Source organism: Hippocampus zosterae, chromosome 19 (genome assembly GCF_025434085.1).
Source record: "Hippocampus zosterae strain Florida chromosome 19, ASM2543408v3, whole genome shotgun sequence".
Taxonomy (NCBI): domain Eukaryota; kingdom Metazoa; phylum Chordata; class Actinopteri; order Syngnathiformes; family Syngnathidae; genus Hippocampus; species Hippocampus zosterae.
Genome location: NC_067469.1, coordinates 2,981,927 through 3,005,769, shown reverse-complemented (window position 1 = coordinate 3,005,769; position 23,843 = coordinate 2,981,927). Strand labels below are relative to the sequence as shown.

The 23,843-nt window shown below is 47.4% G+C and overlaps 1 protein-coding gene across 4 annotated transcripts; it reads right to left on the bottom strand.

Annotated features, from left to right (window-relative positions):
* Positions 1-203: 203 nt before the first annotated feature.
* Positions 204-23,677, bottom strand: rgs6 (regulator of G protein signaling 6). 4 transcript variants are annotated; one of them, XM_052052549.1, is made up of 19 exons: positions 23,229-23,355; positions 23,085-23,160; positions 21,588-21,885; positions 6,814-6,910; positions 6,601-6,651; positions 6,127-6,260; positions 5,174-5,225; positions 4,937-5,001; positions 4,490-4,566; positions 4,132-4,213; positions 3,968-4,042; positions 3,615-3,716; positions 3,430-3,491; positions 3,245-3,355; positions 2,377-2,502; positions 2,107-2,293; positions 1,921-2,010; positions 1,398-1,451; positions 204-977 (listed from the first exon to the last, which is right to left on the bottom strand). In XM_052052549.1, exons 3-19 carry the CDS (start codon positions 21,789-21,791, stop codon positions 927-929), a joined length of 1,620 nt encoding a protein of 539 aa, XP_051908509.1. In that variant the 5' UTR covers positions 21,792-21,885; positions 23,085-23,160; positions 23,229-23,355; the 3' UTR covers positions 204-926. The 4 variants fall into 4 exon arrangements, with proteins under 4 accessions (XP_051908509.1, XP_051908508.1, XP_051908511.1 ...); XM_052052548.1 differs by lacking the exons at positions 23,085-23,160; positions 23,229-23,355 and adding an exon at positions 23,437-23,677; XM_052052551.1 differs by lacking the exons at positions 23,085-23,160; positions 23,229-23,355 and adding an exon at positions 23,437-23,677 and having other exon boundaries at positions 6,127-6,233.
* Positions 23,678-23,843: the final 166 nt, after the last annotated feature.

Genomic DNA, 23,843 nt, shown 5'->3' with positions numbered 1-23,843 from the left:
TACTTCAGGTTTTAGTCTGTCTCTATAAACATTTAGGACAGGTTTGTTGGTGAATATGTGCTCCAGCATTTCACGTATTCATCCATGCATTTACATGGACTGAGTAGTTTTTTTTTTGTCAAATAAGAACATGCACACACATACATACTTCGCTCCAGTAAACAATCACCCGTGACTGCATGTAAGAACAGCCCAAATCAACATGTTGTGCATTCCACTTTTATTTTCATATTTTTCTTTACATGAGAATGACTGGAGAGTCGCCAGATATGTTTGATGCTGTGGCTACACAAAGTGGAATGTTTAGAAGATTGGAACCCATTGGAAAATATCAACGTTTAAGTGTTATGTTGGTAGATTTATTTTTTTTTTGTGCTTGTAAACTGATCACGATTACACGTGTATTTTGACCCATTTTACCTTCAGTGCTAGTGCAATCTTCCAGCAGGTCCACTCAGAGTCGGGAGTCATGTTTTTCCTGTCAATCACAGCCTCTGTCAGACATCGCCATGGTGATGAATACTCGCATCCAAGAAGGTGGAACTCCAGCATGAATCACATCCAAGGCTTATTTTTTCCACATTAAAGTAAGCGGACAGCTTCGGCAGCTCACTAACAGAAACGTGAGTGGAGAAGGAACCCAGCCAAGTGCCATGAACGAGTGCCACTTACTTTTGTACTTGTTTTATTTTCTTTTTTTTTTTTGTGCGTCCTCCGCACTGTCATTCTGCTGTCCCAGAGTCAGCTCGGATTATTTATTGCATGCTGTTGGCCTTCTTTAACTCATCCGGAGAGAGTTATCGAGCGCGGCGGCGGTCCGATTCAGTCCAGCAGTCGGGCGCCCTCATGGGTTCCCGCTCAATACCCCACAGGCACAAGCCATGGTCCTTTGGGTACCACGCATTCAGCTCTGCGTCCGGACCTCTTCAGGACGACTGCATGAGGCCTGTCAGACGTTTCCCAGTCAACGACTTACCCTGGTAAGACAATGCGTAAAAGCAGAAGGGAGGAGGTTCAAGTACAAGGAATGTCAGATTATGGCGTGTTGGCACATATACCCCGTGGATAACTGCTTTTATATTAATGAATCATTATTAATCATATATTAATCATTTATTACACAAGCGTAAAAAAAGAGGGCTCTTTCCTCAGAGGAAGAACAGAAGCCGTTTAAAGTACCGTAAATGTTTGCGTGTGTATATTGATCAGCGCAACAAAAGACCAATTGATCCTGGTAGTTAACGACTAACACATGACAACATCCGCCCATGTTCAATCTAATGAGAGCAATCCAAAATTATCCATGCAGTGGAATAACATCTCTCGAGAGAGCCAATTAAAAGAACGCCCGTTTGTTGCTCATTGTCACTTGTTGTCATTGTCGAGTTCAAACTCACCACACTGCGTGTGAACTTCTCCAGCGAGGTCCGTCGGCCCTGTTCCGTTTCCAGCTGTAGAAAGAGAGTGAGCATTAGGAGAGGGAAGACCACAGCTCCACCACCTCTCAAATGTTACACGACAGATAATGCACAGATGGGGGCCCTATTTTCATGCCAAGCATAAATCTCGCGCAAAGTGCAGCCAAAATGTGCACATGGGAAGGTGAATGAAGGTGCTTGTAACAATGCGCGTTGCCATGGGAGGGGAAAACAGCCGACTCCCAGCCAATAGAGGTGGCTCCTCTCATTCCCTTAAAATCGGGTCAGTCGAGGCGCACACAGTCCTTGACATTGCGGAAGCCGAAATTGACTCGCTGGGATCCGCGCACGAGATTAATGCACACAAAGTGCTTTTATCCAGGTAAACTGCAAGATCTCCACTTGCGGATGACATAGTAGGCCGAGATGGTGTTGTGGGAAAAATTAGGTGAGCCCGTTTTTAGGGACCCTTTGTCTTTTTGTCTTGTATTACAAGACCGACCTTATTTCTTGAATTCAGCAGGTCCTGGTAGATGCTGGAGCGCAGGAAGCGAGAGTAGCTGTCACTCTTCATCAGCTTGTAAATGTGATCCTGAACACAGGGCACAGATTTGAAAATGGATCACATTTTGCCATAAATGTCATTGTTAGTGTTGCATTTCAATGGTCCCCGCCCCCCCAACCCGACCTGTGCGTCCTCATAGCTGTAGCGTCCAGGATCTTTGAGGTTGTGACTTGTGCGCTCATAGCTGTGCGAATCCAGATTGATGGAACTGGGAGCCCCTTCGGCCAGGAACTCGGCCCAGATCTCCTGCGCTCTCTGCGCCACCTCGTGCTGCGGGATTCTCTTTAGCTCCTGCACGGCCAACCAGAAGCTGCACAACATCCAAATCAGTGAAACGTTGCTCAGCGTCGTTGCTGATTCGGCAAAACAAGCGGGACCGTGTCATGCGCTCACCGCAGGTTTTCAGAGCTAAATTCGGACTCCAGGAACTTGAGGAACAGATCACGCCCCGCCGGGTCCTTCAGAGCCTCCTCCAGGGAGAAACCCCACTTCTTCACCCTCTGCTGACCAGGCTCCTTGCTTTGGGTCGACAACGGCAGAGTGTCACGTGTCGCTTAAGAACATCAAAAAAACAAATCGGCTACACAGTCGGGCGCTTTTCCGCACCACGACAATGAGCTAGCTAGCAAAGGAATGCGCTTGTGGTTCTCATGAAGTGGGCGGGGGGGCTCCTCAGGGTGTTTATGGTCAACCTTTGATTCACTTTTCTGCAACCTGTTCAACTTTTATCGGGTTCACTTCATTTCCATCATCTCGCCACCCATTCGGTAGACATCAATACTTTGACATTGTCTGAAACACGTAAGCGGCGCTCTGTGATTTGATGGAGATTGATTATTCAGAGTGACCTCTGAATTTTCCTTCAGCGCTCCAGAAGAGAGCCCATTACTCAAAGTAATTACCTGTAAATATGCCGCACGGAGCTTTATGGAGCCGTAAAATCGACGGCTCCGAGCTCCTTTTATTGTGTCTCGCTGACACTTGATCACGGCAAAAAGCCACTTGGTTATTTATTTTTTAAAAAGGCGTCGACTATAAGTCAGCTCGGTGACAAGAACGTGAAAAAGTATTTGTATTGCGTGCGTGCGTGCGTGCGTGCTACAGAGCTCTCCTATGAATAAATTAGAGCAAAAAGCCTACGAAGATTATAAATGTACTCTATAAACACAAATTAGGATGACTCAGTAAGAAAACGCGCATATAATAGCCTCGGAAAGTATTTGCGCTCCAAAAAGATTGAAAATGTTTCCGAAATCTATACCTGGCCTCCAGGTCCCAATAGGATTGGTCTTCACTGGTCCACGGGTTCGACGGCTCCTGCAGTGTCACCAAGGGGTCGTACTCCAAATACTGCTCCGTGTAGCTTATCAGACTGACACGAGACAGAAGACGAAACATGACTACCATTTCGTAGTTGCCATTTAGGCAATTTTTTTTTTTTTTTACCTCTCAGCAACTTTGGACATTTTCAAACGGTGTCGATCGAGCTGGGCATTCAGGAATAAGATCTGTAAGTGAAAAAGGAATGGTAATGACGCATAAATAAATGCCTTCCGTTATTTAGAACGCATATTCTAAAGTGTGCTTATTCAATTGTTGGTTAACCAGCTCACAGGGTGAGGCCTCTTTACCTCTTTCTCCACGTCCTCCTTCGTTCCCTTCCTGGAATGGTGAGAGGGAGTATGGATTGGACTTCGCGACTGCGTGCCCTCCTCTGCCAAACCGTAGACGGACTGGCCCCATTGGTGGGTGAAGAAAAGCATTTAAGAAAAAGGGAGGTGGGGTGGGGTGGGGGTGGGGGGGTGACATGCTTCACTCATACCTCAACTGCCGAGATTACAACAGCGCAGTATGACATCAATGACGCATTTTAGATGTGAGCAACAAATGTTTGCCGTATGACAGGGGTTTCCCTGGAGATCCCCCGCCATATAGGCGCAAAAAGCCACTTTCGGATTGAGGATCACCGCTTTGCACCGAGTACCTTCTTAACTCGATGAGGATTCTTCATCCGTCTGCATTTCCTGATGTCCATCTCTGTGGTGTTCACACAGCCTGGCTGCGGAAAAAAACACCAACACAGAACCTCACTTCAGGGGGGGGCTCAAAAGAGGAGGTGTGAGATAAGGTGTGCAGCAAGAGGCTTACCACGGGCCGGTGGACATCCCAGAAGGCTCTCTCCTGGCTGTCAAGGATCTTCCTCTCGGTTTTTTCTTTTTTCCTGTCAATCCTGCAGAGGAGATCAGGTCAGGGTGAGAAATACGTCCTGAAGCGGGGCCGCTATCAGCACTTGATGAGGAGCATGAATCTCCACTCGAAGGTTGCGGAGGTTATGAAGTCTCAGGGGGATGAGGTGTGCCAATACGGACGGGGGGGTGCAATCGAAGTGCAATCCAGAGCAAACGAAGGATTCACCCCGTTGTTTGTAATCATGCCGTGTACTGGAATGATGCCGTTGCCTTTGTTTGATTTTTGCCTCGTTGCCGTAGTTACAGAACCCACTTACTTGACCTGGGCCTCAGCCTGCATGTAGATGAACTCCCACTTCCTGGCAAAGGCTCTCTGAAGCCTAGCGAGGTTCTCCTGTCAAAATAAAAAAAAAAGACAAAATAATGAAATAAATGAAAATCTGGTCTAAATGAGGATTCGAGGTGGAAAAATATGCGTGGCGACGCACTCTACTTGGAGGTACAGTAACTCGCAACAACTAAACTTAACCATTAAAGAACTAATTCTGGGGTGATTTGAATGTTTGATTTTGGTGAAAGGAGGCGCCTCAACAAGGAACGCTTCAATCGATTTGATGGGAGCAAGCCACAAATACGTTTGGAATGGCTGGCCTAAAAAAAAAATTACAAAAAATAAAAACATTGACGGCTGAGTGGTAGCCCAAGCCGGACAAAAACGGATCACGAAACAAAAAGGCCGGAAGGGGAGATAACTTGGCACCTACCGCCTCGTAATCCGCCAGCTCCAGCCTGGTCTTATTCTGCATGGTCCGCTTGCACAGATAAATGGCTGAGGGGGTCGGGTGGGGGGTGGGGGAGGGGGGGGGGGGGTCGGGGGGGGCACACGCAAGGCAGCGTTACGACAATGAACGAGCTATTTCTTTGGACAGTATGTGCACATCCATCCATTTATGCTTGCAATCGAATACCATAATCAGTCACACACACAGTCCCATTTTTACCGTAATCGGTGTTTTCAGGCTCCCAGCAATTAGACGGCCAGAAATATGGCGCCTGTGGAAGAATAAAGAGCAAAACAAGGAAGTGCGATTCAAAATGCAAGCGATTCAAAATGGCTGACTCCAAATCTCGCCGCATGAGAGGCGTCCCGGGAGAGCGTTTTCTCAACTGGCGGTTTTGCACTTTCCCGTGCCTGTAAAATTAAAATAAACAGCGATTATCCTTTCTCTTTGTCTCTCCTTTGCTCTCTTCACTTTGAGGCAAGGTCACAAGAACGCACGGCGCCGTTCGCCGCTTCATTAAATTGCCGCCCCAGCGAAGATTTGGGCCTTTCCAACGAGTCGAAAGCAAAACGAGACGATTCCACGCGACGAGCATCATCATCATCTTTTCCATGCGCCGCTTTTGCCGCTTAGGATTGCATTGTTTCGTTTTTAATTAGGACTTCTCGGGATAAAGCGCCGCCGCATAATTAACGCGCGGCTTCAATAACGCCGTCGTATTTGCAGATGGCGAAAGACAAAGGGAGATATCGGCACTCGTTTTGTCGTCATCTAGTCCCTGACGGGACCGGCTTACTTGCGCTTACGATTGCAACGCGTCTTCGGCGGGCTTTTGGCAGCCACCCGACTCGGTCAAAACGGCGCTCCTTGTGCGCTTTGATGAATATTTTAGCGGATCGACATTCATTTTTAATAAGGTCACTGGATCCTAACGTGGAACTGAGGATGCCGCAAATGGTGGGCAGAGCGTTTTATCACAGAGCGCGTACTTTACAAAAAAAAAAAAAAAAAAAAAGACTGCCACAACAAATTGAAAGAAGACGCGACTTTTGCGCATCAAGAGTTTTCAAGGAGACGACAATTCCCCTGGAAAAGGGGCCATTTTTTGTTTTTAGCTTTTCTGCTGCCATTTTTTTTTTAAAAGTTTGATCTCGACATATTCCGACACTTACCTGAAAACGATAGAAGGTGCCATCGTCCTTCAGGGAGAGAACGTGATCGGAAATGGGGAAGAAGTAGCCCTGTGCTGCGATCAGGCTTCCGATGTGCATGGCCTCAGCTGAGGAAGAAGCGGCAGAACAGAGCCCTTGCGGGTATTTGCGCTCAAGTCCTCAACTGGGATGCTTGTCAAATAAAACCGGGTCGTTCACTCGCATTGAAGAAAAGTCAATCCAAAGGCGTTTCGCCGTGGAATGGAACTTCTAGTAACAATTATTCCTGACGTTTACGTTTTCCGTTTTCCGGGCTGGCGGTTTCCACGACGAAACTGTCTAAAGTCTGATGTTTTTAACTCATTCAGTAGCAGCCAATTCTGGACCAAGTCTGAAAAGACGTTTAAAAACGTCTTTGGGAGTGAATGAGTTCAAGAAAAAAAAAAAAAAAACAATCTTGTTTTCCTTTTTTGGGAAAAAAAAACAAAAACATACCTGGATCTTCAATCGCAAGGTTCTTCATCATCCACTGAACGATGTCCGTGCCTGTGTCAGAGGCAAAGATGCAACAAGATGGCTTCGAAAAAGGGGCCTACTACTTAACACCGGCTATTCCCCCCCACCCACATCCCCCTCCACACGTCACTGATGAACAAATGACGCAAAGATGCCGCTAGTCGGATCGGTCGGCAGTCGGACGCAACTTACCAGTGACGACGCTGGGAATTTTGGTCATGAAGCTTTTGACCGTCCTGATGGGAACGCCTTCCGTCTCATCCTGGATCAGGGTGACGATGTCTTCGATCTGCAAAAGGAGGACAGATAAGAACGAGCATGCGTGCGTTTGCTCCTATTGTCGCCGGCAGAAGTCTTTTCGGTTGAGTCTTACCGCGTTTGAACGAGAAAATGCTCTTCAAGCGGCTACGGCTGATCTTGCGTTAGCTTTGAGAACAAAGACGTCCTTCGTAAGTTAGAAGACGTAAAAGGCGCGCCGAGCCGCAGGAACGACTGGCAAACCCGAGACGATGGCAATTACCCTTTTACCGTTTTGGTAATGGAAATGACTGACAAGGCCACTGTGGCTTTATTGAAGACGGGTAGACGCCCCGCTGAGAGAAAATGTCAGTGCGGGCCCTCGGGGACGACGGGGATGTTGTTTACTCAGACGGAAAAGAATCACAAAATAGTGACGCCGACTTCGCAAGGCACACTGGAGGCCATCTTGTTCGTGGAAGGACATTTTTACAAAGCCGAGCAGTTTCACCGATTGCGCCTTATTTGAAACCGACATGTACTTTGATCTCTTGCATAAATTTGCCAACTCGTCCTATGGCCCCGTTGAGCCATTATAGGACTGGATTGTAATCGTCTCTCGGTCGCAGGTATTTTAGGCGCTTTAACTCCCCGCAAGGCTGAGTTCAGCTCGTGGGCACAGAAAGCAACCGGTCGAGTAGTTGAAGGGGACGTGCGTTGATTGGAAGCGCCTCCGTACTCGTGCTTCATTTACATCACCTACTTCGGCTCCTACGCAGTCAAATGCCGAGACACTGATTGCGTGGTGATCGCACCTTAATTAGGAAGTACGGAGCGTACTTGGCAAAGTTTGACCTACGACGACATGCAATGACAAAATTGGGAAACTGGGAAAATGCCAGCAAGCCTTTCAGGATCAGCACAGAAAGTACAAAACTCAACAAGGGTTACAAGTAGAAGAAGAAGAAGGTGACAGTCCCAAGGCAGAGCACACGCGCCAAATGAATTGCCGTTCCTTCAGAGTGGGTATCGTGACTCACAGTCAAGATGGCGAATGGTCTTCCTGCAGCAGAAATCCTCGTTTTATGTGCGAAGGTCAGAAACGAGGCCTGGCTGACAGTCACGATGACGACGAGTCCTGACCGGTTTCGGGCCAGCGCGCCCAGCAGCAGTGTGGGGACGTGACGCTTAATGGAAGTGGAATGACAACAGGATGGCTCCTGCACACTTGACTGCCAGAGCGGCTGTGCCTGACAAGCGAAGCGAGATGGGCCCGGGAAAAAAAATTGATGAGATCGGTCACAACTTCCTGATCGTCTAATAAGTTTAGGTCTCTCTCCAAAAAATTGTTTGTTTGGGTTTTGTTCTTCTGGACAGCTAATGAAAAGATGAACAACCAACCCCGGAACAAGCACTGCGTCCTTGCCATTTCTAAAATCGGATTTATGAAAATGGCGATTTCATCCAGGCAATAGCAATGACTACCCATGCGGCCTGTCCATGCACAAGAACATTTTCGGCCCGCCGAAGTCAAATAAAAAAAGACCATCTAGGGACGGGTGGCGTGTATATTTAATGCGGAATATTTTCCTCAATGCTCTTGCCCATCCATCATTCTGGCTTTGCTGAACAACAATAACTTACTTTCTGACATTGAATGAATACGAATTCCGTGGCAGCTTGTTGGCAGCCAATCTTGCGAGGCATCTTATTACTGGCTCGTCAAGTACAGGTTGGGCTCCGATCATTTTCCCCCACCCCCCAAAAAAAATCGGCGCATTCCATCAAGTGAGGCGGCACGGGCACCGTACGCCGTGATGGAGCGCTCCCGAAATGCACGTTTTGGCAATTAAGCATCTGATCCTAAAGTCGATTTTAGAACAGGGAGGCTCAAGTTCCGTCAGCGAGACGTCGGCCTGTCGACTAAAAGCGTCAAATTTCTCAGTTCAGCCAAAGATTAAATCGAGATCAAAGTGAGATGGCATCGGAGTCAAAGTTCAAAATGAAGACATTGATTATTCACTTGATGGAGTCCAGCCTCCCGTTCTGCCTTACAGCAACGCGTGTCCTTAGCGCGAAATCCAATAACATTTTGAAAGCGTGTTTCCTTAATGAAACGAACCCCCCCCACCCCCCAGACGAATCTTTCCATCTTCATTTCTCATAATTAGCCCGGCTAACGTGACATCCTGGGTCTCGTTTTTCAGACAGGCAAACGTGCATCGCCGCAGCCCCCCCCGTGATCGAATGCAATCTGTTGCCAGGCGTCGGTTGACCTGCATTCAATTGGATTTGGAAGCAAATAAGGGAAAGGGATTTAAAAATTACATTTTAACAGCACGACGGGGTGGTGGAAATTCCGTCTGCCTCGCAGTCTGGGGTTTCGGGTTCGAATCCCTGCTCGATTGATTCCGCTCCGTTCTAAACCTTCCTGCTATTGTTATTCGTGTGCTGCGGATGGTATGATGTGTTCCTAGACAGTATATTTACATTTTTAGCTCTTCTGAAGTCTTTTTGGAAGAAACGCTCAAAAGGTCAGTGTGCTCTGAGTAAATGACAAAGTGTAAAGACACTGCGAGGTCCAATTAGAGAGGAGCCGCGTGAGCTCCATTTACGAGGCTACTTTGCCGAAATACAACTGCGGAGCTTGACGCAGAGAATTGATTCCACTTTAAGTGCAAGCGAGGCCTACTAAAAACAATTGATGAGTTTGTTCCTTTACCGTTTGCCCTTTGAGATGAGGACCAGAGACTTCAGGTGCGAAAGGCCACGCTCAGGATTTGTTCTGCGTGACTCAATTACAACACCGCGGTCCATATTGATATTTTCAATTGTATTGAGGTGATATTAGCATGAGAGAATTTAATCAATCGTGTGTCATATCTGCTCCCAAATATAAATCTTACCCGGTGTTAAAAGTACGATCTCATGAGCCTTAACTGCATTTTTCACACCCGAAAAGAAAAATAAAAGTGTCACCAATCCTGAAATTAAAAGAAACTGACTTTTGCATGTTGGTATCAACCAGCAAGCCGGCTAAAATATGGCAATGCGGCAATTTAGAGAGCAATACGGTCCATCAATATGTTCCCATCCCTTTACGTAAACATTACATGTTATCTACGGCAAGGCTTGTAACATAATAGTCACCCTCCCCCCCCCATCCCCCCACCTCCTGTCATATCCGTGAGAAGAAGCCATTGTAGTGATTGTAGAGCTGTCAGGATTTTTAAGCCACTCATGATGGCCATCTGGCAGCGACCCACTCAAGTGCGCACTTTGGCAAAGAACGGGGGGGGGGGGGGGGATAACACGCTGCAGTTTACGCGAGAGCCACTCTGCAGCTGGTCAAGCGAGGAGGCTCTTGGCCAAAAGTGGACGTTGGAAACTTGAACGGCTCACACTGACACTCGGGACGACCACCCCCCTCGCTCGTTAACAATTTACGGCGCGATTTAATAACTGTGACGTGGCAACAATAGGCCGCCGGGTCACATTTGGACGGCGCCGATTGTCGCGGTTTAAAAAGATCATTAGCAAAAGACCCCCGAAGTGAGAGTGGTCGAGAAAATGGGGGTGGGGGGGGGGGGGGCTAAAATGAGAGTTAGATGACTCCCGCGGGCACGCTCAAAACCACTTAGGACATGCTTGACATCTAAAGTCTGGCTGCTTTGAAAACACTGCGATCCAACGCTCAAGCGCAAATAAAAATGTCAAAATGTCTTCAAACATTCTGATGAGTGAGACACTTGAAAATGGGCTCCCTCCATTTGTTGCGCATCAAATAAAGAGGAGGTGTCACTTTTGATGACACCAGTGATCGCACGGAATTCCTAATGTCGATGATGAGGTCCAATTCGTGAATCAGGCTTGAGCGGTCAAGGAAAACGTTTGACTTTGAAAAAGTCATTTCTTTTCTTTTCTTTTCAGCGGCATGGAAGGAGATAGCAGCGCGCCATTATTAGCGGGCAAAGCTCTGGACTTTTATTCCCATCATGCTGCTGGATGAGAGATTAGCATACCATCACTTACTTTGTCCATTTTTTTTTTTGACAGCACACCCGCATCGGAATAACTGGAGGGATGATTGATGATCATGTGGGATTAAAAAAAAAAAAAAGGAGAATACGACGACAGAGGAAGTCGCTGGGCTCGGAGATTGAAGCCGTATGGAAGACAAAGTGTCCCTGTAATGTTACCATGCGGAGGGGAACGTCTTCTTCAGAGCATGTCAGGGAGGATATGGTAATGCAATATTGAACACAGCCGAATGAAAGAAGACTTTCACACGTCCAATCTCGCCATCAATTATTTACTCTCTAAGGACACCAGATGTATATTTTGGTCCGATAGAGCATGCATGGACACATGCATGGTCACATTGTGGTTGACAGATTCTGAAGAGTCCCCGAGACTAAGTGACTATGATTTTCTAACAAACGGCAAATGATTCGAACACGATCGGAATGTGCTCATGATCAGTGTTGCCGTGATACGCGGCTTCTGTGGCCTTTACGTCTGGCTGCCCGGTGATCTTTCAAGATGTCACGTCGAGTAAGTAGAGCAGCAGGAGGCCCGCACTCATTTCACGAGGCCGCTAAAAGGCCACCATTGACGCAACTCATGTCACAACGGCGACCCTTTGGCTCAATACATTACAAACGCGTGTTGTTGTTGCTAGCATACAGCCGGCGAATGGACCGCCGCGCAGCATTTTCAGCGCGCCGCAGCTGCAACACGATTGGACAGTTCCATACAGATTGGCGAATTAAAAACGCAGTTGTTTTTTTTTTTCACAGCACTTAAACAAAAGATAGTCACGTTTTATCAAAAATATCATCCCAGATATTAGCTTTCCCTACTTTCATGCTAAATCCGCCGCACTGACGATAAAAACAAGACGGTTGTGTGAATGCCAAAAACAAGAAGATAATACTCCAGCTCAGTGGCAACCTCGTCGACAGTTTAATTAGTAAGCAAATGTGAAAGACAGCCGTGCATGATATATTGCCTTCCTCGTTACTGCCGGGCCGTTGCAGGTTAATTGGATAGCTCTGACCCCGATAGACAAAGCTTCTATATTGAAAGGAGTGAGTGGGGGGGATGGGCCTGCCGGAAACGATTCGCAACATACACACAGGAGGCAATTAAACAGTTGAAGTCACGGCCAATCAAACAAACCGCACGTGTTAGCGTCAAAGGCGGGGAAACATCCGCAGTTACCGTGGCAACCCTCGACTGGCTACTTTGTGGCACCCTTGAAACAATCCCATTTCCGTTTCTTGATCCAACTCTACAATTTGAATGCAAAAAGTTCAAATAAGAATGACTCATCTCTTTACGTTGGGCGCGCGCGTTGTGTTGTGTGGTTGCGCGTGAAACGTCGAAGCTTTTAAGAGCCACTTTCGAATCCCACCGGCTTTGTGGTCGACTAAGTGTGACGGCAGAGAAAGAGGTTTTCGGCTTTTTGTTTCCCTGCAAAAAAAAAAAAAAAAAATGAAAGAAAGTCCCAACCTGCCAATTATTTGAACTGAAGCGTGTGAAAGGCAAATAAAACGAATACATCTCGACCGTTCAAAGTTCAAAAATGGAGACGTGTCAGTCTAAAAACATCTGCAAGTCTGTAAAAGGGTCCGAGTCATTTTTTGTCATAATAATTCAAAAGCAATATTGCAAGATGCGTCTCCAGAAAGACATTTACATCCAGCACTGACAAAAAGGTTTCAGTGTTATATTTCGTAACCGTTTGCTATTTGACTGTCTCCCAGTAGGTGCACAGGCTTGGTTTTGAGCACCCACAAGTTCCAAGCTAGATCAAGGGCTCCTCGAGTGGGATTTGTCTTGCAAATGAACCTCCACTTGGCATCAGGAGATTCATTTTAATAGCCCTCGCTTATGACGAATATCAAGCGCCAACGCGCAGCGGCAAAGCAACCGAGCAGAGTAAAAACCACCAATCTTAAAAAAAAAAAAAAGGAAATGGATGATGGATGAACTATTTTCAAAAATGAGGTTTCCAGTTGTGTCGCTGATATGTACCAATATTAGCAGCCTCCCAGCGGGGGTCCCCTTTGGCTTGGGGGGGTCTTTGGCAATTGCCTGCACAGTTGCAGCATCTCCGGTCACAGTCAAGCAATTCAAAGTGTGTTTGTTCTTTTTTTTTTTTCTCAGAACATTGTCAACTTCTCAGCATGCTGGCACTGGAGCCCCGTTTTTCAAATTTTCACACTTTAATTCAGAAAGTGACACCGAGTCATTTGTGAGGATGCAGCTTAAGACGTCCCTGCAGGAGAGAGAGAGAAAGAAAGCGCTCCCTTTCTGTCAGCGGCTCTCCGTCGCTCTTTTTTCCAAAACCGCTGAGCTTAATGTGGACATCTGCTGCCGCTCGTCGGGGCAATTTATTAAATAAATCGTCATACAGCAGCAAAGATTATTTTGCTGTAGATTGCCTTATAAAAGAAGCACGTCTGCCGTACAAGAAGCAACATCCACTGAACGCTCGGAAATTCTTCTTTTCAGCCAAGCATCGTTTTTTTGGGGTTTTTTTTAGAGGTGGGGGGGTTCAATGTACCGATAAGTCTCTTCGGGAATAAGGTCAAACATACTTTTGAAGATTAAAATGGACATGATGAGAATGGAAGATGACCCAGTTAGAAGGAAACACAACAAGAAAAAGGTCAAATAAGAGCCCGGAAAGGTCATGCCGATCAGCATTTGCTCCACTTCAAAGTGAAGGCAGAAGATGCCCAAAAACAGGGAGTTCCTGCAGGATAAAGAGAAGGGGAGCTGACATTTTAGTGGGGAAACGGCATCGGAAAAGAACAGAATGTCCAATAGCCGCGAGGAGCTGGATGGTTGCGGCCATAATCCGTCATTTCCTCGCATGGTTTCAGAAAGTGGCACTCGGCAATGTCTCGATTGTTTTTGCTTCACTTAAAAATTCAAGCAATGGATCCATGATGAAAGAGTCTCACGAGGCACAATTATGTGGGGGAGACATAATGAGGACAAAAAAATCTTTGTGCATATTAACGTGGAAGTTTGAGACATAAATAGTACTTGAAAGACCCACCCACGATTTTCAATATGACGGTTCCGTCTCAATGCCGATATGACGATACGGCCAACGTGCCGTTGTTACCGCGGCTGATAGATATCGATCGCTCACTTCCACAAAAAAAAAAAGACCCGTCCGTCAGTCCAACAATGCGCATCCCTATGAAATATTAACACCCTCGGGGCACTCTCCAACGGGAGTTAAGTGCTCAAAACATCGGAGCTCTGCACTTGCTTAAGACGTGAAAGTGTTTCTCTAATGCGGGCACACGACCAAAATTTGATCAGTGTTGCTTTTTCCTCCGTGCTCAATCCCTAAAGCACTAAGCCTGCTTTTAATAGTAAAAAGCCGAAGTACTTTGTCCTCTGAGGCAATATACTGGAAGAGTTCATTAAAAAAAATAAAAATCAAATCACTGGCAATTTAGAGACGTTACGGGTATACAGACAGATTATTTTGTATAGGCAGCTCACACAATTAAAAAAAAAGTATTTTGTAATTTCACACACTCCTACGTATCAAAACACAGCAACACCGCTTCGAGCCTAAGAAAACCTTTATTAGGTTCGCAATGGAGAAATTCCAGATTCACAGCAGCAAAGTTATGAAAGGAAGAAGTAGAACAACAAAAAAATAGGAGCTGCTGGAAAGGCAGCCACTCTTGCGGCGCCATTTTGAAGTCAAAATAACAAAAATAACACAAGACAACACATCTTCACCACTTTTCTGCATACACTTTGTTGTCTGAAGCAGTTCTAGATGAAAGAGGAGAGGATCAAAGTGTCCTTTCACCAGTGGATCAGAGACATCATGCTGAAAAATGTGCACACGTCTGCTACAAGCAAAGTTTTGAAAGCAAACACGAAGCTGTAGCGTCCATTGACGAAAAGAGATTAGTTCACTTCTCCTGTCCCACATAATCCGCTTCAAACTCCAAGCCGCGACTCCCAGCTCCAAATCCGCATCGGCACTCCGCGCCAACGCTCCTTTCTTCTCATCGTCGGCTCCTCAAGACCTCCATCCATCCAGCCGCAGACCGTTCAACAGCACCGATCCCTAACATGACATTCTAGCGACCGCTAATTTCGCATCTGTGGTGCATTAATTTTGACCTTTGTTGCAGGGGGGTCGGGGGGTAAAAATGCCTGATATATCGTCGCCCGATGCAGACCTTGTTTCACCATATTGGCAAAGATGGGCTCTCCCGACCGGAATGTTATAAAAGCGCGTAGCCGAGCAGCCGGTACGAACGTGTTTTATGGCTGTATTTTGAATGGGCGTCTTCTGCCGGGACGCATTGACGACGAGCGCCTCGTGATATCCAATTACGGCCCGCTAGCCGCTAAGAAAAGAAACAGCTGGTAGTCCTCCTCAATAATGGCTGCAGGTGCATTTATTTACAGATGAGGTCGAGCGGCTTGCAAAATATGAAGGCCATCCCCTTGGATACAACCTACAACCCCCCCCCCCCCAGGCCAAACAATGTTGTGCGGTTGCGGCGCTTCTAACAGCCCCTTTGTGATTTCAGAACAAATTTGCATAACATCTCATTTGAGCTCAGAAAACGTTTGCTATTGTTTTCCGACAAAGCAATATGCTAATCCATTTTCAACTCTGATTATCCGGGGGATTAATTAGGAATTAAACAGTTTGCTCTCTGGGACAAGGCCGTGGCGTTCACAACAAAGAATAACAGCGCGTCACAAAAGCCAGATGAGCAACAAACCGCTCGCCCGGCCCGCATTGTTTGGCTGCGATTATTATTGCAGGCCTTGCCTGTGAGTCACCATCTGCATCACAAAAACAGTCGGCGCACACACACACACGGGATACAAACACACCCGAGGCACGTTACACCACTGGGGGAAAGGTGCTCATGTAACATTATAGTCGTGATCTGGAAATATAACGTGAAAAAAAAAGACTTAAGTATACTACACACGTCACTTTAGCTCGTAAAACTGTTGATGACTTTTCGTCACTGTTATTTGTGGCATCCCGTGACTTGCAATCCAAATTTTTGACGACAGCCAAGTTGTTTTTTTTTTTTTACAGTGCGTCCTAATTAATTTCAAGTAATTACCTCCATTTTATCGTTGGTTAAGCGTTAGTTTTGTTGCACGCGCAAACCAATCACGCACCAGAGCGCGGCTGAATCGCGTGTGGCGATCAACTGACTTGCGCTTCCACGTTAGCTCGTTTTGCAACCTAGTGGCAAACATTCGCCATCTCAAGAGTCGACAGGCACTCCAAATTTGAACATTTGGTTCAAAAACTTTGTTTTGCATTCAAGTCTTCGAACCCTCGCACGCGCATTGGCCTCGGACCTCATCCGCAACCAAAGCGACGGTTCTTTATAGACTCTGACTCACAAAGCAATTCCCACCTGTACCCGCGTTTACATTTCGCAGTCACCTCGCCTTCATTCTGTGTGAAAAAGCAACGGTCAAAGCGTTGACGGAGAATCAAGGGCGAGCCGCTTCTTTTGACACCTGCTGTCAGCGTGTCGAACACCAAAAAAAAAAAAAAAGACATTGAATGAATCAATAAAGTCAACTGGATGTGCCGAGAGAGAGAGAGAGAGAGAGAAAGAGAGAGATGAGCAAACAAGGGAACGCAGCACCCTGGAAAGGAAAGCGATTCACATCAAACTCATTCAAGTGTGACTGTTGGTGCGTTTGACTAAACCTACTTTTTTTTTGGGAGTCAAGTCAACAGTATTTCTCGAGCACTTTCAAACAGCCATCGCTGCATACAAAGTGCTGTGCATGGAGCGATTTTACATACACAATAAACAGTAAGACGAATCGGTAATAAAGGCGGTAGAAAGCACCAAGCAGTAACATCAAGAACAAATCTAAGTCATGCTGAGTCGAACGCCAAAGAATACAAGTGAGTTTTGAGGAGGGCTTTAAAGATGGGCAGGGAGGAGGCTTGCCGAATGTTTAGTGGGAAGGGGGGGGGGGGGGGGGGGCTCATCCTTAAATTTCAACATCCCTGACTTGGAGATCCATGGACTTGATCGTTTGGCTAAGTTGTCGATGTCAAAAAAAAACAAAAACGAAAAGATGCCCAGTGGTTAGCACGTCGGCTTCACAGTGCAGAGGTACCGGGTTCGATTCCGGCTCCGGCCTCCCTGTGTGGAGTTTGCATGTTCTCCCCGGGCCTGCGTGGGTTTTCTCCGGGTGCTCCGGTTTCCTCCCACATTCCAAAAACATGCGTGGCAGGCTGATTGAACACTCTAAATTATCCCTAGGTGTGAGTGTGAGTGCGAATGGTTGTTCGTTTCTGTGTGCCATGCGATTGGCTGGCAACCGATTCAGGGTGTCCCCCGCCTGCTGCCCAAAGACAGCTGGGATTGGCTCCAGCACCCCCCGCAACCCTAGTGAGGATCAAGCGGTTCGGAAGATGAATGAATGAATGAATAAACCGGAAGCTTGATATGAAGAAGAGAATTTGATTTGCAATAGGCTGTTAATGATCCAGCCCGACGTGCCGCATCTGCGAATTAAACCGAAGCAGCCAACGTGTGAAGTGGGTAGTAATCCTTTCATCTAAAAATTTGCCATTTCAACCCCCTCCAATTAACCTCTCCCCGCTGCCTTGATTTGATTAGCCCGTCGCTTCCTACCTGCTGTCGTGAGGAGATCTCCTCAGATATCTGCGGGCGGGCGGGCGGGCGGGCGGGCTTCTTCGTCATCACGACTCTCGCGAGTGGCTTGGCAAACATGAGGCCGATTTCCTTTTTCCAGAATAAACGGAACGGGATGAAATGGTGTGAAAACGACAGCGTACTGATAAATATCGCCGTGCTGGGGTCAAAATCACTCGGGAAGCCCACCTGAGATAATCGCATCACGGCGAGTTGGATATTTCATCATTTGTTATGATTTGTTTCACCTCGGTAAATGAAACCATATTGCACATAAGTGGGCCACGAGTTGATCAATTCACAATCCTGGCGTGCAGGATATGCATCAAGCGCGCCGACGGATCAAATGAAGTTTAAATGCTTGTTAACGTAGCGAAATTGCAACCCCCAAATAAAAGCAACGCGCCAAAAAGCTCCGAAAAAGGTTCACCGGCCGCCGGTGAGTCATGTTTTCGTTCACCAATAAATACCCGGGCGGTGTGAAATTGGCTAATAAATCTCCCGTGGGCCGCAGCGAGCGGGCGAGACCGCCGTTTTACGGCTCCAACTCAAAGGATGGAAGCTATCGACAAAAGTCATTTGCAGGGTGAAAAGTGTCCGGTCTGCCTTGTGCATCCTAAAAGTCGGGTCATTAAATAACACCCCGGCCGACACTTTTTATGCAAACAATTACGACGGTGGTCGAAGTTTTGTCTTGAAAATTAAGCGATACAAACCCACTTGGAGTGTCGTTTGGGGCACAGGTGTCAAACTCCGTTGCGTTAATTATGAGGAGAGCTTGTTAGTTAGCATCACAAAGCTTTGTACATGCTAAAGCGGGAGCACGACGAGCGCGTTCTTCAGCGACTCCTGTTCCTGCATGATTGATGACTCATCCGACCAGATAATGGGACGGCGGCGCGGGTCGCCCTGCATATTTCATAGCCGGGCAACCTTTCGCGTCAATGTTGGGAATCGGCGGGTCCGTTTTCGTTTCCAAGTAGAACCGCAGAGAGGATGTCGAGAAATTTGGAAGACGTCGCTTTCTATTGGCGCTCGCAAACCACAGGCGAGTGGATTTCGCTGTGCAAGTGCTTTGCTCTCGTCTTACTTTAATGGCCTGGCGTTAGCGGCGGGTAAAGGCCAATGACACCATTACGCTCAAGACAAAAGGTTTTCCTTTGCATGAACAAATATTTGTACGCTAAACTGGCAGCTGATGCAGAACAGCAGGGGCGGGAAAGCCAAGGGGGGGTTGGGGGGTTGGGGGGGGGGGGGGACTTCTGTGGCTCACTCCGCCACTAAGTGTTGCGGAGATTGGTGAAGGAGTTTTTTTGTGTCATCCTGCTGAGTGATGCCGCCGCTGAAAACAAGCCGCTCGGCCGAAGCAATAAACATCATTTTTATCGTCTCTCACAACTCAATGGCGGCATTTTAGCACTGCGACCTGAAGTAACCTTGACTTCAACGGAAGCGTCCCCCCCCCCCCCCCCCAGTCAGAACTGAGTGACACCCGCTTTCACTTTCAAGTCTATAATCCCTTTGCTTTCCCTTTCTTTACGTTCATGACGAAATTCTGTAGTCTTGCCTTGCTTCCTCTCTGCGGCACTTTGGTTCGACCCCCCCCCCCTGTCCCCCCTCCTCTCAATCTCCACTTCTCATCTCCAAGTCATTAATCAAAACTGGCTTTCCGGTCTGTGTTACACCGCCACTTTCTCATAACTCGGAGCTGATTCCGCAGGCATGATACCATCCTCAAGAGATTGTCTTGAATAATCATATGTCAGAATGAAGTCACACACACACACACACACACACACACACACACACACACACACGCTATTCACTAAATAATCAAACTCAGAGTCTTTACTGGCGAAAAAGTTGCTATTTCATCCTTCAATTCTTGCCAGGTAGGACAAGTAGCCGACATCCACAATCTGATGCAACAAATGCACGGCACGTTTCTCTGATGAGGTTGCAATTCTGACACTACTCAGAAGTCAAACGTTCAAAACGTTGTCGGGGGGGAGATCTTGCCCCAAGTGGAGGAGTTTAAGTATCTTGGGGTCTTGTTCACGAGTGAGGGTAGGAGGGAGCGAGAGATCGACAGGCGGATCGGTGCAGCGTCTGCTGTGATGCGGACGTTGTATCGGTCTGTCGTGGTGAAGAAGGAGCTGAGCCAAAGGGCGAAGCTCTCAATTTACCGGTCGATCTACGTTCCAACCCTCATCTATGGTCACGAGCTATGGGTCGTGACCGAAAGAACGAGATCCCGGATACAAGCGGCCGAAATGAGTTTTCTCCGCAGGGTGTCCGGGCTCTCCCTTAGAGATAAGGTGAGAAGCTCGGTCATCCGGGAGGGGCTCCGAGTCGAGCCGCTTCTCCTCCGCATCGAGAGGAGCCAGATGAGGTGGCTTGGGCATCCGATTCGGATGCCTCCTGAACGCCTCCCTGGTGAGGTGTTCCGGGCATGTCCCACCGGGAGGAGACCCCGAGGAAGACCCAGGACACGCTGGAGAGACTATGTGACCCAGCTGGCCTGGGAACGCCTCGGGATCCCCCGGGGAGAGCTGGACGAAGTAGCTAGGGAGAGGGAAGTCTGGGCTTCCCTGCTAAAGCTGTTGCCCCCGCGAACCCGGTAAGCGGTAGAAGATGGATGGATGGATGGATGAATTAGTTCTAAAATACCGTGAAGTCAGCATCTTTTGAGGGGTCGTCAGCACAAACTATGAGGCACCAAAATGGTTATTAAAAAAAAAAAACATTTGTCGGTGCAAAAATGAAACAAATCAATACATTTTCCTGTTGGTTGCTTTGTGTCAACACGCCTCTCAATCGCAGGCTCCTCTGCAACCGGGAACGCGTGAATTATTCAACAATGCACTCAGTCAGTCTTCATTGTGATTGAAAAGTTTACAGCAGATTAGACTTAGTCAAGGCCATTTTTTCCTTTATTTTCCACAGGCTATAGTGATGAAATTATGATCGAAATTGCATAGATGCCCTCTGCCCATCACTTTCTAATCTCCACTCGACGCCTCGCAACGCTTGATGCTGGTGCACTATAAATAAGTAAATGCGGGCAATTGCCGCCTGCTGGGGAAGCAGCGAGACGCGCGGTCATTACATTAGCGGTGTTATTTTCTGGCTGGCGTGAGGGCCGCATGCTAACATGCTGCGCGTCGCGGTTCATCTCGTGTGACGGCGGGTGCCGACTGTCATGGCCCCGCGTTCTTTCTCGCGCCGCACACAAACGCGGCGTTACTTTCGGGGGTGGCAAGATTGCCTTGGGAATGGATTCATCTCATGTTGTGTGCCCACATGGAGAATTGAGGCCCATGGGAGTGGGGGAGCCTTTTGGGTTACAATGATGTTAGCGGTTTCTCCAAGAAAGAAAGAAAAAGACATTGAAAAAAGATAGACGCTCCCCAAGTGTAAATGGTGAAACATTTGACAAATTAATAGAAATCTGTTTCATCCTCCCCAAAACACCCACGTTTTTTTTTCCAAGCAAGGAAAATGATCCTCGAAAATATTGGCCTATTTTGTTATGCACAACTTGGCCACCGGAGGGCAGTATAGTAGTCACACAGATGCAAACAAATTTTCACAACAACCGAGAGCCGCAATCTGCTATCATCGTGATCACAAATTTGTGCCTCAAACCTCTAAGCCACCCAATCGTTTCGGTTCCCACCACACTTTTATCAGAGTCATTCTGGCCGACAGTTATCCGAAAGGAAAAGTCGCCCGGCCAAAAAAAGCAGACCAAGCTAGTGGAGCACAGAGCCACTGGAACCTGCCGTTTCCTTCGTGAGGCCGATAAGCGCAGCCACCGGAAGTGAGCCCCCCACGGCCCCGCCTTGAGATTTGCACTCGCCGACACCCAAAACAAACATCGTTATAGCAGCCAGGCAGCGAAATATCAAATTTAATATTTATATTTTTCCTCCCTTGTTGCCCCGGACTAGCGCAAGCCTCTCAACGTGCGCTCGAACAATCGCTAAGAATCGCAAAGAAAATCGTAATTTCTCTTACTTTTCTGTAGACAATCATGTTAGGGGAGTCGTCATCGGGGTCCACGATGCTCAAGGACCTCATGGACAGCAGGGGTCTCGTTGGGGGGGTCTGGACGTCTTCTTTCAGGTCTTCCACATCTTCGTCGGCCTCTGTCGACCCCGAAGAGCTCAGCTGCTCCTCTTCTGTCTGTTCTTGCGGTTGTTGTATCGGTGCCTCGGCCATCTCCTCGCTCGCGTGAATTAATCCCGTCTTCTTTGACAGCCTCACACTCTGGTTCCTTGCCCTTCAATGTCCCTCCATTGGGGTTCAGCTGCCGCTGATGTGAGAGCAAAAGCAATGAATCAGACAGTGCTCTTTTCTTGTTTGTCGCTCTTTGCATGACAAGGAAATATAATAAATATTTTGAATGGATTAAAAAAAATGACTAAAACATATTTTTTTTAAAAAAACAGTAGTTGTTGCTTGTACACGTCGATTCAGGGGAGGTGCACCATGTGATCGAAATACCATAATAATGAGAAGCTATGGGGTGGAAAAAGTCGGTGCGAATTATTTCTACGCCAGCAAAATTCAATTAACATAACTTTCAATTAGCTGCAAAAATATTACCGCGAGATGGGAGGCCGCCATATGCCGTCGTAATATTATAGCAAGTATATTCAGCACTGTTGTTTTACCGGTTTTGTTGAAAAATTCATGACTGTTGCACTGGTGGGTTGCTGCCAACACAAAGTGCTCCACTTTCCTCAATGCTACATTCGTCATGTTTCCAGTGTATTCTCGCTTGGGCCGCATCGACATTTTGGAGCGCGTTAACTTAATTTTTTTTTTTCATTGCTATGTCTCGTGCCAAGATGGCCGCTACCTAAAACTTACACAATGGCACAAGTGCAATGCTGCAAGGTCTTGTGGTGGGATTTGAGCAGTTCTGGCTTTAACTTTGTGCTATCATCAATGCCATGAATCATAAACATTCAAATCAAACAGTCACGCTTGTTACTGGGCATTGCTAAACTTGCCAACACTCCTCCAAGAATGTGCAAATTGAAGCGAGCGGCAATTTAGCCTATTTGCCAGATGTCGTCCTGGGAGCGGCCGATTCGTAGATCAACTTTCACATCTGCATGTGCAGCAAACCTGGAGTCAATCAGGCCCTGCAGAACGCGTCTCGCGCTCTCCTCAGCATCAGTCGGTGATTTCTCCATTCTCTGAGGACCACTTCATAAATATGCAGAGCCACAAGCTGCTGCCTAAATTAGACTTCCTTTGTTTTGCTTCCTCTCTCACACACACACACACAGGATATCGGGTCTCACACTGAGAACCCCCCATGATGTCCAAATGCGGCTTTTTCACTTAAAGGTGTTCTCACTTTTGACGCCAGCTGTACTGTCAATTGATATTCATCAAAGCTGTACACTTCATTTTTTTTCAGTGTTGACAAATGTGAGCAGTTGAATCACTTACAGGTGTCAAGTCACAATCTCGCACACAAAATAAAATGTGAGTGCTCACCGGAATGCAGTCCACATAGAAGCACCTCACAATGCTGAACTGCCGCCTCATTTTTATGGCAAGTGATCTAATGGAACTTGTTAATACACACAAGTTTGATTTGCCGAACAAGCATCAACACAGACTCACAACACACACACACACCTTGGTACAGAACACTTGACCGAGCATCTTTTGAGCATAAATCCCAGGTGAGACGAGACATCTGCTACCGGCGACACCGCAAGAGCTCACATGCGCGCACACACACCCGCACCCAGCACAGTCAGTGTGTCACTTCCCAGTTAACAGACGCAAGACTATTATTAACACGATGAATGAAAATCATTCCAGTCAGTCGCCACTTTCTTACCTCAACGGTCTCCTCCTCTTCTCCTTTTTATCTCTCTTCTCCGTCTCATGCGGCTCCCAAAACGGTTTCGCAGACCCTCCGAACGCACGCGTGCACTGAGACAGAGTAAGGGAGGATGCGAGTGGGAGAGCAATGGAAAGGGAGGGGGGGGTGGATTTTGTGCAACTATGAAAGTGAGACAGTGAGAGAGAGGGAGTTTGTGTATGAGAGAGAGAGAGAAAAAGGACAGACAGAGAGATGGGGGGGGGGGGGGCGAAGTGCTGAGCCGGTGAGGAAAAGCGGGCTCTCATGGCTACCTTTAGACGTTTTCCCAATACAGTATGTGGCACCACACAGCGTGCTGCCCTAATTCTCCACATCACTGTGCCAGATTATTGGGGGGGGGGGGGGGGGGCAAATCAATACGC

Coding starts and splice junctions, on each gene's coding strand:
- rgs6 (XM_052052548.1), bottom strand. CDS start 21,791: ATGGCCGAGGCACCGATACAACAACCGCAAGAACAGACAGAAGAGGAG. Junction 4,214..4,489: donor CAGGCTGAGGCCCAGGTCAA/GTAAGTGGGTTC, acceptor TCTCCTCTGCAG/GATTGACAGGAAAAAAGAAA. Junction 1,452..1,920: donor TGCTGAATTCAAGAAATAAG/GTCGGTCTTGTA, acceptor CTCTTTCTACAG/CTGGAAACGGAACAGGGCCG.